Source organism: Delphinus delphis, chromosome 19 (assembly GCF_949987515.2).
Source record: "Delphinus delphis chromosome 19, mDelDel1.2, whole genome shotgun sequence".
Lineage (NCBI taxonomy): Eukaryota > Metazoa > Chordata > Mammalia > Artiodactyla > Delphinidae > Delphinus > Delphinus delphis.
In genome coordinates this window covers 2119470-2137765 of record NC_082701.1, presented here as the reverse complement: position 1 = coordinate 2137765, position 18296 = coordinate 2119470, and the positions used below count along the sequence as shown (strand labels likewise).

The window sequence follows — 18296 nt, the reverse complement described above, 5'->3', positions numbered from 1 at the left end:
GACAGTCCCTTAGGCGAGTGTTCCTGCTGTAGCGACACCTGTCACTGGGATGAAGGATAAAGAAGTGAGTTCATCCCAGGTGGACCAGCTGCCGAGAAAGCCAGGGTTGTGCGTCCTTCCACGGCGCGACCAATGTGTGTGTGTGTGTGTGTATTTTTTTTTTTTTTTTTGCGGTACGTGGACCTCCCACTGCTGTGACCTCTCCCGTTGCGGAGCACAGGCTCCGGACGCGCAGGCTCAGCGGCCATGGCTCACGGGCCCAGCCCCTCCGCGGCATGTGGGATCTTCCCGGACCGGGGCACGCACCCGCGTCCCCTGCATCGGCAGGCGGACTCCCAACCACTGCGCCACCAGGGAAGCCCGTGTATTTTTTAATAACTGCACGTTAATGTTTCTTATGGCCTTTGGCTAGGTGATAATCATATTGAAAGTAGGTTGTGAGGTTTAGCAAGTAAGATACAGGATGCCCAGTTAAATTTAAATTTCACATAAGCAGCGAATAACTTTTGTTGGCGTGAATATGTCCCCAGTATTGCCTGGGCATCCTGTATTTTATCTCGTAATTGGGGCTAATGCCATACCCTGAATCTTCTCAGCAGCAGTATCTGAACCCTGATCAGTAGCCAGGGTACATTGAGTCCCCGCCTTATGCCAGTCACTTAAGGATTCTGTCATTTGATCCCCCCTTTTCTCTTCCCTTTTACGAATGAGAAAACAGAGGCTTTGAGATGCCAAATATGTCATCCAAAGTCAGGTCACCAATTAGTGACAGAACAGGGATTTTGACCTCTCTGACCCCAAAGTCGATACTCTTTCTTATAACAACTCCCACCCCATCAAATTCTCTCTCCGTCTTTCAGAAAAGTCCGGAACCCTCTCCCTCACTTCCCGGATACACGTGCACTCCTAAAAGCACAGAGATACCCTATATGTCAATCCACAGGAGGCAGATCCTATGTACAGCTTTTTTTTTTTTTTAGTATTTATTTGGTTGCATTGCGTCTTTAGTTGTGGCAGGTGGGCTCCTTAGTCATGGCTCACGGGCTCCTTAGTTGTAGCATGCGAACTCTTAGTTGAGGCATGCATGTAGGGATCTAGTTCCCCGACCAGGGATCGAACCCAGGCCCCCTTCATTGGGAGTGCGGAGTCTTAACCACCACACTACCAGGAAAGTCCCTGGATGGCTGTTTTTAGAAATGCTGAAATCCACTCGGACAATCCAGGGTGGAGGTGGGCAAACTCTTAGACTCAATCAAATCCACTGCAGTCTGATTCCCAGGAGATAGCTGGTAATTTGGGGACTCAAGAAAACCCACAGCAAACCACACCTTCGACACAGAGCCCTAAAGGGACAGCAAAGTCCAGAAGGGAATTAAAATATAAAAATTTTAAAACCCTGAAGCTTGAGATAATGACCCCAGAAATAAAGGTATTAAACCAAAGTCAGACCACGCTAAGTGGACTAGAAATGGTGTGCTGGCGACCAGTTTGCAAGGACAGCTCCCCGGGGAGCCCAGAGACCATCGAACAGGCCGAGAGTCTGCCTGTCTTGTCTGTGTTCGTCCACGCAGGGTCCCCGAGGCCAGAGGCCAGTGGCCCACAGGACGGCTCATCCTGGGGCCTGGTCGCTTCAAAGGAGGGTGTTTACGGTGGTACCTGCTTTATAGTACAGTCGCCGTCTTTATACCAGCGCTCGTGTTTCCGGACTCCAGCTTCACGGAAGTATCATTGGCACAAAACACATGTAGGTTTCAGGTGTACAGTGTGTGACTGGATGCATGTAGATATTGCAGGATGGTTACCGCCAATAAGGTGAGGTAACACCTCCACCCCCTGACGTAATTGCGATTTTTGTGGTGATAACGGTTAAGCTCTACTTTCTGACCAACTCACAAGTATCGTTAATTGTAGTCACTGTGCTGTGCTTTAGGTCCCCAGATCTTATTTCCCTTCTAGCTGGGAGTGTGTTTTACCATCACCAGTGTTACTTACAGAGTGTCTTCTGTGTGTGTGCTTCCTCTTGTGATTGGGGCCCTGGCACTCAGTTTTGTTTTAATTTTAAACTAAATGGCCGGACAGAGAAGACATTTCCTTCGGCGGTATCCTCAGCTTCAGGGCAAGGAGGAAGGCATTGGTGAAGAGAGCAGATCATTTTTTGTCTTTCCTGGATCACTCCTTGGCTTTGCAAAGGGCAGATCTGGGTTTGAATCCTGCCTCAGCCGGTTACTGACCAGGAGATCTCAGGGCCTTGGTTTCCTCAGCTGAAAATCAGAAAAATAAAACCTTTCTCCCTCAAACTCTGTAAGGGCTCAGAGAGGTGTAAATTGCTTTGTACTATTGCTTGGTGGTTATTGTTACACAAAAGTCCAGCTCCCCTACTCTGACCCCAGGGTTCTTTTCTACCTGAAACATGTGTCTTCTAAAACAGCCCTATGTTAGGGCTGTTAGAGAATTGGAACAGATAATCAGTGTGATTGCCAAAATATTTGGGGAGGGTTCTCAATTTTTTAAGTGGAAAATTATTCTGTTAACCTTAAAATACATCTCCATTTTTCTAGGCCTCCAAGCACACTGCAGTCATCATTTGTGTGACATTTAATGAGCATCTACTCTGTGCCATACATTATGCTCAGGAAGACAAACATGGTCTTCCTGCTCTTAATGGTGCTTAATGGGTGATACATAGATTAAACAAAGAGTCACACAAACAAATATCTAATTATACTTGTGATCAGTGCTATGAAGAAGGAAGTTTGGGAAGGGGTGGCAGATTAGAGAGGCCTACCTGAGCATTACCTTTCTGAGTTAACTCTCCCTACCCCACCCAGGAAGAAGGATTTCCTGCGAAAAGCAAGCCCATAAAAACAATCTAATGATGCAAAATGAAACCCAGCGTGGATTAGAAAGGAGAGACTTGCGCACGACGTTCCAGCTCAGACCTTCCTTCCTTCCTCGCTAATGGGCTCTGGGCCAGTACTTACTTTACTAACTGGCTGAGGGAGATCGTGTCCTCCTTGGACTTCTGACTCTATTTCAAGCACAAACCTGGCTGCACTGAGCAGCACGGGTTTTAGCAGCCAGCAATTAGATGCTCAGCTTGAAGTGTAAGAGTCAGCTCCAGGCAGCCCCTGGACCAGACCTAGGAATACTGAATTGGCATCACCCACCATGCCCAGCCTCCAAGATTTGCGTGGGGCAGACAAGTGGTACCGGGGAAGCATGTCAGATGGTAGGAGAGTTTAGTAGGAGACGGGTCTGAATGGTTTCCAGGAGCTTCCAAGACCCTAAACATGGCGCCCCTCTTGGAGCCATCCTTCCTCGGTTATGACTCGAGAAGTCCAGAGAGGGGACGCAAACTTGCTTCAGCGGCTTCAGAGAGGACAGGGCCCGGTGTGAGCTCTTCCATGTCACAGCTCAGCTCTTGGACTCAGCTTGCAGCGGAGGCTTCTCTTGAGTCTTTTAATTGTGTGCTTTGTTTTTGACAGCGTGGCTTTCCCCCCGCAACATATGGTATTGGTCAAGTCGCTAGTTTCTCCCCCCCGCCCCCCGTTCCATTTCAGACGTTCTGTAGGCGCTACGCCGGGTTGGGCGCGATCCCGAGCTCTGTCTTGAACTCATCTTGGCTTTTAGGAGAGTAGGATGAAGTTACAGTGGTAAAGCATCCCCTTCCCTCAGCACACCTCTTAGCCGGTCTTACTCTCTAGAAGTTGTGTAGAATAGGGTGGAAGGGCTGGTGATGGGGAAATTCTATCCTTTAAGTCAGAAGAGACGGGCAGTTTTCTCTTGGGGAAGGGTTTTTGTTTTTCAAATGGGTAATTGGGCTGTAATGATTTCATGACATCTGTTTAATGGTTTTTGCTTCTTTCTTTTACAGAAACAAACAGTGGTTTCTGTCAGAAAAGAGGTAATTAGTCTCCCAGTTTCAAGGGAATCTGATTTTTAATCCTCTTACAAATCATATGTACTTTGGCTTCATGCTCTGCACTCAGTGATGAAATGAAAACCATGTGTAACGTTCAAACAGCTGTTTCCCAATTAACGGACGGCACAGAAGCCAAAGCATCTCATGTAAGATCTGGCTGGGGCTGCCGCTGAGGCTCAGGGTGCGAGATGCCCTCCGACGGCACAGAACTGGGGGGCGTGGAGCGGATGCCTCCACCCTGGTCCCTGCTGCTACAGTGACAGGGCCGCTCAGCATCTGTCCAGGGTGACAAGCGACCTGTGTTGGCAAATCTTGTATCCGGGCTGCAAGACAGAGAGCCCTGGGAAGGGTTGGCCGTGAGGTTAGTTAGATCTGCTTCTGTGAGTCAGAGGCATTTGGGGGAAAAGCTAAGCTTCTGTGTCTATCCCATGTCTCACTTTAACGCACCTTAGAACTTTTTTTTTTCCCAGTTGGTGCCTTTTCCGAGACTAACACACGATGAGATGAGTGAAGGAGGCTCCTCATTTGGAGTTGGGGGCCACCCGTCTGCTGCAGACCTGAGCCCTGCTGGTCCCGGGGTGGCCGGCTTGAGGGAACGGAATGGGGTGCTTTGATGGGGACATGGCTTCTGGTCTGGAGCCATACGTACGTGTCGGCGTTGGCGACACCCCCGTGGGGCAGTTGGACATCTAACAACTGTTTCTCTTCCAGATCATGTATTACCGACAGGCCTTACTGAGGTCCACGGTGAAGTCTTCCGTGTCCCTTGGCGGGTACGTCCCTGCTTTGCTGGTCTTGGTGGGGTTTGCACAATAGTTAGGAGGGGGACTGCTTCAAGGCGAACTTGACGAGTCATAGGTTGACGTAAGAACCTGAAGGACTCACGGGGACAAAAGCAGTCTCTTGGGGGTTTAGTTCCTGGTTCTTCGCTCAGTGCTAGTCTTCAGGTCTCGGGCCAGGCAAGATCAGGGTTGGCTGAGGCCCTAGACCAGCCTGTCTGTGTGGATGGGAAAGTGGGAAGAGTCAGAAGTTCACCGGCTGGATTCTGTGTTCAATGTACTGATAAGTATCCGTTGTTAATGTTTGAGTTAAAATTCCGTTGGGAGAAACTGGAAATTTATGTTGGATTCTTGAACGTTCAGGCTACTTGGATCCAGTCTCCCAGAGGGCATTGTTTGGAAGACATGAAAAGGTTTAGTGCCCCCCAAATGTAAGCGATTACCCTTTCAAAATGTGGAATCCCTTGGAGGCGCACCTTTCTAGCTCTGCAATTTTTCTGCACACTTGAAAATGGACTTGGATGATCTCTGGGGACACACGACATGACTAGTCATTTATTCTGCCCACAGGTACCGATCGGGGTGGGAGATACTGTGTTTTGTCCAGTGCCTTTCTTCCAGTGCGGTTAGGGTTAGGCTCTTGTCAAAATCTCCGAATATCTTTTGACATCCTCCCAAGCCCGTAGTTTGCAAAACTACCACGTGCCCGAAAATACGTGCCCTGACCTCACCCACCTTTTGCAGTGACTTCTGTCTGCGGCTGCTGAGTCAGATGGGTCTGCACGCGGGTACTCAGTGGGCGCTCACTTTGGATTCTAATGATGCTTATTGTTCTGTGATAAAGCCAGACCCATCTGCTCTGATGTTCCAGAAACCCAGTTTCATGAAACCAAACAGAAAGTCCATTAGAGGCGGTTCAGAGGCTACACTGGATACCTCGTAGGCCCACTTTCCAATTTTTGTTTGTCTCAGAGCCTCATTACCATAATTTTGGCATCATTATAGTGTTTGGACCTGTGGATGCATTTTCTCCCCTTCCCTTCAGCTGCTCCACTGTAAGGGTCTGATAAGAATAAGAAGGTCGTGGGGGAAATGGAGCCCAGGGGCTTGAGTTCCGCACGGAACTGTAAACCGAGAGCTCTGGTGTGTCTCTCGGGCATGGTCCTGCTCTATCAAACGCTCATGGCTGTGGGCAGACTTCGTGGCAGGTGCCTTACGTGTATACTACGGATGCAATCCCCACCTGTAGGGTGAAGGCATGCCAGGTTTTTTCCAAACTGCCAGATACCAGGACACGTGTTGACTCAGAAGGTCTAACCCGACCAGGAGGAATTAGCTCTTGCCCACGTTTGTCTCAGTGAGACCACGGCTGTGAATACTGGGTCTGAGTTCCCAAATGCAGGCATTATTTGACCAAGGGTGGACCCCAGGGTGGCACGACAGAATCTCACCGAGTCCGTGGCGACCTTGTGCTCCCAAGGTGGCGCCAAGACACCTGTTTGAACACGTGCAAAGAGCCAGCTTTGCATTTTGAAAACTCATGATCCGACGTAAAGAGGCTGTATTTTAATGAACTACGTACGGAGGAGTCACAAAGAACTGGTCTGGGAGACGACGTTTCACTTCACAACTAGAATAGGACAGGTCTTGGTGAGGTTTCATTTCACAACGAGAATAGGACAGATCTTGTTCAACACCTGCCAATCCCGAGGGCTGTTAGAGCGTTTTTCTAAGAAGACAGTAACAAGCATGTAACTAAATCCATCAAGTTGAAGGAGGGCAGGCTGGTCGGTCAACCTGAGTGTTGATTTGGTCTCTGGGGTGTTGAACTTCTAGGGAATCGCTTTCCGTTTGCTTTTCAGGATCGTCAAGTACAGTGAGCAGTTTTCGTCCAACGACGCCATCATGTCGGGCTGCCTTCCTAGCAATCCTTGGGTCACGGATGACACCCAGTTCTGGGATTTAAATGCCAAACTGTATGTATTCGAGATATCGGGGTCCTTTTAAAAGTAACTTTTTGAGTTAGAATTCACACACCGTATAATTCACCCACTTGAAGTGTACAGTCCAACGGTTTTTACTATATTCATAGAATTCTACAGCCATCACCACAATTTTAAAATATTTTCATCACCCAAATAGGAACCCCCTACCCTTTAGCTATTACCCTCCAAATCCCCCTCCCCCCAAACCCTCCAGTCCTAGGCAACCGCTAAACCTTCTTTCTCTACAGGTTGCCTATTATGGACATTCCCATCAACGGAATCACACAATCTGTGGTCTTTTGTGATTAGCTTTTTTCACTTAGCATAATGCCTTCAAAGTTTATCCATGCTGAAGCAGGTATTCATACTCAATCCCGAGTTACGGCTGAAAAATATTAATGTACACGCACGCGCCACATCTCGTTTATCCGTCCATCAGCTGACGGACATTTGGCTTGTCTCTGCCATTTAGCGATTGGGAATAACGCTGCTGTGAACATTCGTGTGCTAGTTTTTATGTGGACATATGTTTTGCTTTTCTCTGGAGTATGGAACTGCTGGGTCAAGTGGTAACTCTGCTTTAACAATACATAGATCGTTTTTTTTGTGGTACGTGGGCCTCTCACTGTTGTGGCCTCTCCCGCTGCGGAGCACAGGCTCCGGACGCGCAGGCTCAGCGGCCATGGCTCACGGGCCCAGCCGCTCCGCGGCACGTGGGATCTTCCTGGACCGGGGCACGAACCCGCGTCCCCTGCATCGGCAGGCGGACTCTCAACCACTGCGCCACCAGGGAAGCCCATAGATCATTTTTGAAAAGAAAACAATCACCTTCATGGCTTCGCACTTTTGACTTCTGACTAGAGTAAAAATAAGTTCCTGGAAGGCAGAGCCCTAAAGCTGCCTTAGGGATTACACCACTCACTCCTCTGCTGTTTATGAAATTTGAACAGTTGTTGCTGCTACCTGTGCCTGCATAAATCTGTCGTCTGGAAGAGGGGGCAGAGGCCAAGATGCAGGGGGGAAAAGCCCAAGCTAACATAGGGGGCAAGAAGAGGGGGACAGCTCAGGGAAAGCTGGAGCAGGAGGGGCAGAAGGGGCTGGAAGGAGCATGTGGGGTGGGGGGGGCTGGAAGAACAGAGAGCGTCAGGTGCATGCCCAGCGGGGTCAACGCCAAGGCCATCACCACCTAAGGCACGAGGATCACCCAGGTGGCACAGATCTGGCCAGGTGAGCAGGCGTAGCAGCGGAGGCCTTTCACCCCTCCGCGTGGCCTGCTATGGGCAGCGGACAGGTGAAGGAGGGCGCTCACCGGGAGTCGGGGGTCAACCGCAGAGCCCAAGACTCTAGAACCATCTTCTGGGGAGTCTTCCGGGGCCTCTAGTTATTAGGACGGTTTTCTGGAGCTTGTGTCTCTCGCGCAGTTATCAGGGAGAGGCAGGCTGCACCTCCCTGTGCACAAGGACGTGCAGAAGTCGGCTCTTGTGGGGGAAAAGGCAGGGCCCCCTGGCCAGGACAGGGACCATCCTGAGAGGGTTTGGGAAGGAGGCGTGGGTGCTGCCGGAGGCTACGTGCAATGGAGAGTATGGAAGCTCGAGGTAGAGATTTGCTGGTGAAGAAAAGAGGTGATGCTTATGTAGGAGCCCTTGATCGGAGGGTGCTGGGCGGATGCCAGATGAGCCCCACCCCCCAAAAGCGGGCGGCCTTCTTCCTAATGGTTTAGATTTTAGAACGATATCAACATTACCTGGGAAGCTTAAAAAAAAACAAAAACAGGGACTTTCTTGGTGGTCCAGTGGTAAAGACTCCACGCTTCTAGTGCTGGGGACGCGGGTTCAAACCTTGGTCTGGGAACTAAGATCCCACATTGCCGTGCAGTGCGGCCAAACAAACAAAACATAGCAGACAGAAACCCAGTACCCAGCCCTTATCTCCAAAGCCTCTGGTTAATTGGCTGGCTTGCCTCCTGAGCCCCATTAGCCCACTGATTTCAGTGAGCAGCGAGGGTTCACAAGACCGGCTCGGAGCGTCCGCTCCCAGGGTTGGCCATGAGCCGGCCGCATCAACGTCGTCCAGGAGCTCGTGGGAGATGCATGCTCTGGGGCCGCACCCGAGCCTGAGTCAGGAAGTTGGGGGGTGGCGCCCAGCAGCCCGTGTTTTAATGAGTCTCCCAGGGGGTTCTGCTGTCCGCTGAACTTGGCACACCCGTTTGATGCCGGGCCCTGCTTCTTACTGTGTGGGCCCGGGCAAGGGTTTACCCTCTCTGAGCCTCCGTCGTCTTGGAAGTGCTATCCAGCTGGCCGTGTTCCCTTAGGGACCCAGCGATGGGTGTGTGTGTAAAGCACAGTGCGTCACAGATGGTGACTCCGTAAGTGGTAGCTGTTATTCCGGGATCCTTATTGTTTCCACGCTGACGTTAGGGAAGCGTAAGCTCGCCTGACCGACTCGAGATCCCACAGACATCACTTGTACCCAGTCACGGTCTCAGCTGTTGCACCAGTGGGCAACGTGGTGTCTGGGACTTGGGAACCTCTGTTTCCCAGGGGCTGTGTTGGGTTACGGAGAATTCCATAAGGAATAGGAGAAAAGCCAACAGTTTTCTGGATTTTCTAGACCGTGAGACCCACACTAGCTGGGCTCGCTAGCTAGTGTTAGCTGGGCTCGCGTGTCCTTCCTGAGATCGAAGCGTGTTCAGAATGAGCGGCGGTGGAGTGGGCCTGGCGTCGTAGGGGAGGCTCTGGGAGAGGGTGCACGGCCGGCAGGGCCTGTGGGGTGTCTGCCTGGAGGCACGGGGCCTGAAGCAGGGCAGGAAGGGTCACCAGATGTTCCCGTGGGAAAGGGGTGTGGAGGGGGTGGCCGTGGCCGCAGCACCCATCACCGGGGCCGTTCTGGGATTCTCTCTGGTCAGGTGTGGCAGGCTGGCCCCCTGGTCTCCACAGGCCTTCGAGGAGGCGTGCATGTCCCTCTGCCCTGAAGGGTTAGCGTGAGGCTCTCTGCTGGGGGCCTCCTTCCCCCCGCTGGGGAGGCCAAATCCTGAGACGAGGCCCAGGGGATGTGTCCGAGGCTGCATTTTCCAAGCAAGGGGTTACTCGGCTTGTTTGTGCGGGTACGGAGGAGGGGAGGGTTGGGTCGCGCCCTGGGCCGGGGGACTCGCGGAGGTTAGCAGGGGCTGAAGCCCCCTCGCCGCACGCAGGCCCCCTGGGTGCGGCCTGAGTATCCGGAGCATTTACAAACTGTGGTCCTTGCAGGGTGGAATTCCCAACCAGGATGCGGGTGGAACGATGGGCTTTCAACTTCAGCGAGCTGATCCGAGACCCCAAGGGTCGACAGAGCTTCCAGTACTTTCTCAAGAAAGAATTCAGTGGTGGGTCTCTGAGTTTTTTAAATAAAACATTTGCTTTTAGAAATACTCCTGAATGTCCAGCCTGGGGCTCCGAGGTCGCTCGGCAGGTGTTTGCATAGCTCTGCGTGGGCCGACTCCATCCTGGACCCGGTCTCTCCACTGGCTCCCGGGGGCCCCGCAGTCGGGGGAATCGCTTTGCTCACAGAATCCACGTGGACACGACTCAGGTTTCCAAGGCTCCACCCCCTCTGGCTGCCCTCACTGGCTCGCCCTGATCCCTGGGTCTCCCACCCCCGAGCTCCCGGGTCTGCTGCCGCCATGTACCTGGTTCTCTTCAGCTCAGGGCTCCTCTGCCGTGGCCGCCCGTGCAGTTCACCTGGATCCCATCCCCAGAGGTTCCTTTTTAATTGGTTTGGGGCGGAATCTCTGAAGTCTTGAAAACCCCCCAGGCGATTCTGACATGCGGCCATGATCGAGAGCCACTGTCTCAGCTCCTGGTCTGCTTCCTTGGAGGATGTGAATGGAATGGATGGGGCCACATTTTATACCCCAGCCGTCCGGAGGCCCCTGCAGCCTCGTAGATACACTGCAGTGGGAGACACCTGGGAAAAGCAAAGGCCAGAACGGGACCAGCTTCCCTATAGGCGGAGCGTTCCATGGGCTTCACCACCCTCCCTGAAAAGTTTACTTTTATGGGGTTCCTTTATTTCTCTCCAAGTCCCCAGTCGTGGGGAGCATCGCATTTGAGCCTTGACACGGCCTGGCTCCCCAGGACCCACTGGCCTGTGAGAGTGCACCTGAAGGTACCCCACGGGACTTGCCATGAGCCTGTTCGACTGCCGGATGCACACATCACATGCTAAGATGGATTCTTGAACATCGCTTTTCTCCGATCAAGCCTAACTGCCGCGAGGTGATAAAGCCCAGAGCAGTTGGATGGGAAAGGGAGCTGCTTTTAGAACAGGCCGGAAGCAACTGGTGAATAAGTGGATCCGCCGCCATCTAGTGGTCGGCTAACAAACTACACTCTGAGCTTATCCCACCCAGGCGTTACTTAGTGTTGGTAAGAATCCATCCCCAAGATTTCCCTGCGTTATTAAAAGAGAGCTATTGGTGATCTCGGGATTAGATTCCCGAGGCTTCCGGTACGAACAGAACACGTAAATAATCAGTTCATTTAATTAAAATTGAAAAAATTGAGATATGCTTCACATGCTAGAAATTCACAGACCGTATCATTCACATGCCCTTTTAAAGTGTGCCGTTCAGTGCTGTGTCGTAGGTTCACAGAGTTGCGCAACGATCACCGCTATATAACTCTAGAACCTTTTCACCACCTCAAAAAGAAACCCCTGACCCATAGAAGTCACTCCCTATTTCTCTGTCTTCCTCTGCTCCCAACTCCCCAGCACACCCCCAGCCCTAGGCAACCACTAATTTACTTTCTATTTTCATGGACTTGCCTGTTCTGGACATTTCCTATGAATGGAATCATACCATATGTGGCTTTCTGTCCTCTTTCACTTAGCGTAGTATTTTCAAAGTCCGGCCACGTTGGAGCATGTAACGATGCTTCATTCCTTTTCATGACCAAATAATACTCCATTCTGTGAAGATACCACATTTTGTTTATCTACTTCTCAGGTGGTGGACATTTGGGTTGTTTCAACTTTTTGGCTATTATGGGTAGTACTGCTATGAACATTCATGTAGACATTTTTCTGTGCTCATTTAATTTTTTTTTTTTTTTACCCTGGTAAAATATTCATAACGTAAGACTTACCATTTTATTTATTTTATTTTATTTATTTATTTATTTTTTTTGCGGTACGCGGGCCTCTCACCGCTGCGGCCTCTCCCGCTGCGGAGCACAGGCTCCGGACGCGCAGGCCCAGCGGCCATGGCCCACGGACCCAGCCGCTCCGCGGCACGTGGGATCCTCCCGGACCGGGGCACGAACCCGTGCCCCCTGCATCGGCAGGCAGACTCCCAACCACTGCGCCACCAGGGAAGCCCAAGACTTACCATTTTAACCATTCTAAGTGTAGAGTTCAGTGACGTTAACATCATTGTGCACCTGTCATCACCATCGGTCTCCGGAACTTTTTTATCTTCCCAAACCGAAACTCTACCCCCATTAAACACTAACTCCCCACTCCTCCACTCCCCGCCAGCTCCTGGGAACCATTCTACTTTCTGTTTCCATGAACTTGACGACTCTGGGAGCCACATATAAATGGAATCAGACTGTAATCGTCCTTCTGTGTCTGGCTTGTTTCACGGTGCACGCTCTCTTCAAGGTTCATCCACATTGTAGCTATGTCAGAACTCCCTTCCTTTTTAAGGCTGAATAATACTCATTGAACGTATGTACCACATTTTGTTTATCCATTCATCTGCTGATGAACGTGTGGGTTGTTTCCGCCTTTTGACTAGTGTGAATAATTGCTCATTTAATTTTGCCCTTCAGCAATTAACCGTCTTGCCATGGGCAAGGTGGTCTACAGGGCACTTGCTGTAAGACCAATGGCTGTCACTTAAGAGCACTGCTGGCCTGTTTACTCATGCTTGCTCGGTCAGGGTGCTCGGTCCCAGGAGCACCCTGAATTTCATGCTGAAGAGGAAGGATCTCTATGGAGTTATGGGACAGAGGTCAACTAGCTTAGGATCGTGCAAACTTTTCCAGTCTAAAATACCTGGGAGCCTTCCAGAGAATACTGGGAATGGAGAGGAGGGGATGGTCTGGTCCATTTCCGCCCACCATGGCATTCTGTGATTCACCTCCCCCCTGCCCCACATGCACACACAGACACACACACACATGCACACACGCGAATACACAGACACGTGTGCACGCACAACGTACACACACACACATGCACACATAAGCTCTTGCTCTCCCACTGGACTGACCCCGTTTATTTTCTCAGGCGAAAACTGGCCACCTGGGATGGCCCACCGAGGCGTTCCCACTACTGGGGGCTGGGAGAATCCCCCTTCCAGTTAGAGAAGGTGGAAGGAAACGGGGTGGGGCAGAAGCTGGCTTTCCCCCTGGGCCCAGAGGCGCAGACTCTCCGGCTCAGGTGACCAGGCCTTCCTGAGAGCCAGCCCGTCAGCATCGCTGCTTCGGCAGCGTCTCCGTGAGGGTCTTTGGCTGGAATACGCCCCGCGAGGAGCCCTAAGAGACGGGCTCTCTGTGCACAAAGGAGGTGGGAGTCACGTGCGTCATCGACCAGGCGCAAAGTCACCAGGACCCTTCACGGAGAAAACCTACAGAGCAGAGACGCATGCGTCCCAGCCTAATCAGATGTCACTTGTCCAAGCAAGGTGTGCGACCTCCTGGATGAAGAGGAACGAGACCGCCTCTGGCGCTTCATCTGAGCTCTGACTCGTGTGCCCCGGGGGAAAGCGCAGGTTCCCGGCAGACACGTGGGCTGCACACACAGGGCATGTGGCCCCCTGGAGCACGTAGGTGTGCTGGCCGGGGTAACAAGCCTCTCGGGGCCCTGGACAGAGGACGTGTGGTCTTGTCCCCGCCGTAGTCGCTGCTCCAGGATGGGATGCACCCCAGCTGACCCGTTTCTCTTCTTTCCTCCCTTCCCCTCCCATCTGGACTCCTGTCCGGCTGTCCCCGTGGACCCTCCCCCCTCCCCCGACCCCCCCCCCCCCCCCCCCCCCCCGCACAGGGGAGAATCTGGGATTCTGGGAAGCCTGTGAGGATCTGAAGTACGGAGATCAGTCCAAGGTCAAGGAGAAAGCGGAGGAGATTTACAAGTGAGGATGAGCCAGATTGGTGGGGAGGTCTCCCCCCGGCACCCCAGCTGCCCCCCCCCCGCGGTTACGCTTGAGGTCGGAGACTGGATAGAGGCCCCCCACGCCTCGCGTGCCCATCAGTCACCTCACCTCGAGCTGTGGACACCTCACCCCTGCTCCGGGAGGCTGGAGGTCCTGGGAGAAAGCTGGGGGAGGGTCAGCCCACCCACTTTTTGCTCTCTTTCTGCCAGAGGTTGGGAATTCCAAAGTCAAACACAAGTTCACATTCCCGATGCTGGCAGGGCTGTTTTCTTGCTTCTAGGAAATGTTGCTTGATGGCCTGTTCAAATGCTTTAGTGTCTCCTAAAAAGACCACTTCCACCCCCCGGGGACCCAACCCACGACTGTCAACCCCTCGCTCCCAAGCAGCTGTGAACTTTTCATTCACTGACCTGGTCTGGCTACTTTTGCTGACGTCTTCCTCCCCGTCTCAGGCTGTTTCTGGCCCCAGGGGCGAGGCGGTGGATAAACATAGACGGCAAAACCATGGACATCACAGTCAAGGGGCTGAAGCATCCCCACCGCTACGTGCTGGACGCCGCGCAGACCCACATCTACATGCTCATGAAGAAGGTAGGCGCGGCCGTGGTGAGGGTGCGCGGAGGCCTGGAAGTGCTTCCCTCCCCAGGTACCGGGAGGGTTCTTTAGATGTGGGGAAAAGGGGGAGAATGCGTGGTTACTGCTTTGCGTTGTTAGATGCAGGGTTGTCAGCTGTCTCTGCCTCCTGCCCGCTGGGCTGGCCCCTCCTTGTGCTCCTGGGCCCTCTGGCCAGGGAGGGCTGCCTGCAGAGGCTGTGTGCCCTGTTTTTTTTTTTAATCTATTTTTTAAATTTATTTATTATTTTTGGCTGTGTTGGGTCTTCGTTACTGCGTGCAGGCTTTCTCTAGTTGCTGCGAGTGGGGGCTGCTCTTCGTTGCGGTGCGCGGGCTTCTCATTGCGGTGCCTTCTCTGTTGCAGAGCACGGGCTCTAGGCACGTGGGCTCAGTAGTTGTGGCACGTGGGCTCAGTAGTTGTGGCTCGCGGGCTCAGTAGTTGTGGCTCGCGGGCTCTAGAGCACAGGCTCAGTAGTTGTGGCAGCACGGGCTTAGTTGCTCCGCGGCATGTGGGATCTTCCCGGACCAGGGCTCGAACATGTGTCCCCTGCATTGGCAGGTGGACTCCCAACCACTGTGCCACCAGGGGAGCCCCTGCGTGCCTTCTTAAGGCTTCTCACTCTGCAGTCGTCGCATAGACCGTCATGACATAGTGGCTGCACCAATGTACATTCCCCCCACCGTGTAGGAGGGTTCCCTTTTCTCCACGACCTCTCCAGCATTTGTTATCTGTAGACTTTTTGAGGATGGCCATTCTGACCGGTGTGAGGTGATACCTCACGGTGGTCCTGATTTGCATTCTCTAATGATTAGCGACGTGGAGCAGCTTTTCATGTCCCTGTGGGCCATCTGTGTGTCTTCTTTGGAGAAATGTCTATTTACGTCTTCTGTCCACAGTTCTCATGACCTTGACTGCTACTACTTAGTCTTTAGAATGGTACCGTTTCAATAAATTTTTTTAAATTCTCAATTGGTCGTTGAGAAATTCTCCTAGATGTTTCTGTGGGCTTTGTCCCATGTATGTTACGACTAGAGTTTGCAGTCGGCTTGTGGGGAGCAGGCGTTCAGGAAGCGGCTTCCCTGGACCTGCCGAGGGTCCCAGCAAACAGCCACACAAGAGGAGTCTGAGCCTGGGGCTGTTTTAGGTTGAGCTGGGTTTGGTATCCTCTTGCCTTTCTACTGAAATTCAGGGGAGAAGGGCTTGTGAGTGGGCTTCAAAGTGGAGGTAGCGGGTGGGCAAGGTTGGAAGCAAGGGTCTGCTGTTTCGTGCGTACTTCGCTGGAGAGCCCTCGAGATTCTTTGGGGGCGGCTGTGGACCAAGGTTCTCTAGCGTGAGGGGCGGCAGCATCTGGCCAAGACCCAGCATGTCCCACTCCCCGGGTCTCCGAGAAGGTGCATTTCTAGCAAGTGGCCAGGGAAATGGTTGCTGCCGGCATGGGGACCACACCTGAGCACCGTGGCTTTAGACACGCATCTGAATGCCTTGCACACAAGGATACACATCCTCTTCACTTTGCAATCTCACTGCTGAGGGAAGGCTGGGGAAACGGCCAGTGGATTCGTTTGATGTGACACTTGATAACTGTGTAACACATGATAACACATGATAACTGTTTTTCTCTTGTTCCCGTTAGGACTCTTACGCCCGCTACTTGAAATCCCCAGTCTATAAGGAAATGCTGGCCAGAGCAGTTGAACCTCAGGAAACGACCAAGAGAAGGCAAGTGGAAGGGGCTGCAGCCACTCATGGCCTGCTGCTTTGTTCACAGGGAAAGGAGGGTCTCTTTCAGCCACACGGCTGTTATCAAGATATTTGCTGGATGAAAATATTGGGGACTGGGAAGTATTTCTCACCATGCTCTGAAATCACGCTGGCAAGATGCAGACAGTAATTACTGCCAGTAACTTCTGTTTCCCTAACACTGGTTTCACAGAGTTTTGATTATGGGCTGGGATAATGACCTTTATTACAGATGGAAGCATCTCATTGGCTTTTTAATTGCTACGCTTCTCCGCCTCCAAACTGATGAGTAGGAATTAACTTAGCTACATCCTGGTAATGTCCTTTGTAATGGCCTAGGACCGTGGAGAGGAGAGCAGACTGCACCCCAGGAAAAATATAGACTCTTAGGGAAAATGTACAGGGAAACGCTAAGTATTCTTGCTGAGCCGGGGGGACGCCCTTCTTTGTTCATTCTCACCTTCCTCATTGGAGATATGGAGCCTATCCCATCTGGCAGAGCCCTTGGGCAAAGGATGAAATGTTCTGAGGGGCAGTTTGAGCTCCTTTTTTTGGGGAAAAAGAAAACTCAACAGGGACTGAAGATTCAAAAGAGTATCCAAACGGCAGCTTGAACAAAGACGCAGGACTTTGGCGGAGGTTTTCCCAGCGCCAGCGCATGTCCTGTCCGCCCCTCCCCCGGCCCCCCCTTAGTAGATGTTCCCCGCCCCGTTTGCCAGCTCAGCCCACGCTGGGCTCTTTTTCCAGAGTCTCCAGTCAATTCAAAAGAGGGGTGGTTGGACCAGAGCCTTTGTCAAAGGAGCTTAAAAAAAAACCCAACTTGGTTTCATTCTTGAGGATAATGGCCCTGTTATGAAAAGGAGAGAAAGGAGGTCTTTGTGGTGCTATTCTTCTAGGTTCACGGGGTAAGGAAGGGAGTTCAGTGTCCCTGGGGACTTGAAAGCTTTTCTTTAAGCCACAAGAAAGGGTCATAATAGCTCCAGAAGTTCTGCCAGGAAGTAGTGGGGAAGGGAGGAGAGCTTCGCATGTCTCTCTCCAGATGCTTTTTAAGTTGGCGGGAAGGGAGGAGAGCTTCGCATGTCTCTCTCCAGATGTTTTTTAAGTTGGCACAGACCTGAGAAATCAGCTGAGATCTTTTGTGGGGCATCCGGGTGCTTGGCTGGGACGGCACTAGACCACAGGTGCAGTGCTCGGCTGTGAGGTCGGGTACCGCTGTCCGGTGATGCTGTCACCGCTACCGCGAGTGAGAACACCCCCGTGGGACGTGGGAAGCCCGGCCTGGAACTCTGTGGGGATGGCAGGGCGGGTATGAGTTTGCCCCGTGACTCTCAGGCGTGAGACAGCGCACAAAACTTAATTTTTCCAGAACAAGTTAAATGGAGCTCCAGGCAGGCAGGGCTGGTGGGAGCCCTGACTTACGGGTAGGGGAGCCCTCTTCCTCCCTAGGGTGGATGCTAGAGTTCCAGGGGCTTACGTGGTCCTGAAATTCGGGGAGGTCCTAGGTTTTAAGTCTCCCCTTGCTGCTGAAATGCTCATTTTCCAAGCCTGCTTTCCATCGCCTGCCTCACTCAGAGCTTTGTCGTGGCTCCCGAGGTCGTGGTGGAGAGTTTGGGGTCGGGGATCCACGATTGGCTTTTGTTGAAGGGGGCTGACGGCTCGCGCATGCGCACAGTGCTTTGGAGGAAGGGTCCGCCGGGTCTGGTGCAGGCGCACATCGCACGCCTGCTCAGCCCTCTTCAGGACCCGTCCCCTTGCTCTGCCCGTGCAGGCTCGCTCTTCGATGGCCCCGCTCTTTCCTTCCTTTTTAGAACCTTGGCTTCTGTGGTTTTTTTTTTTTTTTTTTTTTTTTTTTTTTTTTTTTTTTTGCGGTACGCGGGCCTCTCACTGTTGCGGCCTCTCCCGTTGCGGAGCACAGGCTCCGGACGCGCAGGCTCAGCGGCCATGGCTCACGGGCCCAGCCGCTCCGCGGCACGTGGGACCCTCCCGGACCAGGGCACGAACCCGTGTCCCCCGCATCGGCAGGCGGACTCTCAACCACCGCGCCACCAGGGAAGCCCCAGAACCTTGGCTTTTGAAAACAAGCGTTCCAATTCTCCCTGGGGGCCAGAGCCCCTGGGTTTCCA

The 18296-nt window shown here is 52.5% G+C and overlaps 1 protein-coding gene across 1 annotated transcript in view; it reads left to right on the top strand.

Moving 5' to 3' along the window:
* The window catches only part of RGS9 (regulator of G protein signaling 9), a 52543-nt gene that overhangs the window by 23016 nt on the left and 11231 nt on the right, over positions 1-18296 (top strand). The window contains exons 9-15 of the mRNA XM_059998104.1: positions 3875-3904; positions 4634-4695; positions 6564-6677; positions 9932-10047; positions 13713-13800; positions 14274-14412; positions 16067-16152. Coding sequence (XP_059854087.1) covers positions 3875-3904; positions 4634-4695; positions 6564-6677; positions 9932-10047; positions 13713-13800; positions 14274-14412; positions 16067-16152 — 635 coding nt within the window. The remainder of the gene's footprint in view (positions 1-3874; positions 3905-4633; positions 4696-6563; positions 6678-9931; positions 10048-13712; positions 13801-14273; positions 14413-16066; positions 16153-18296) is intronic.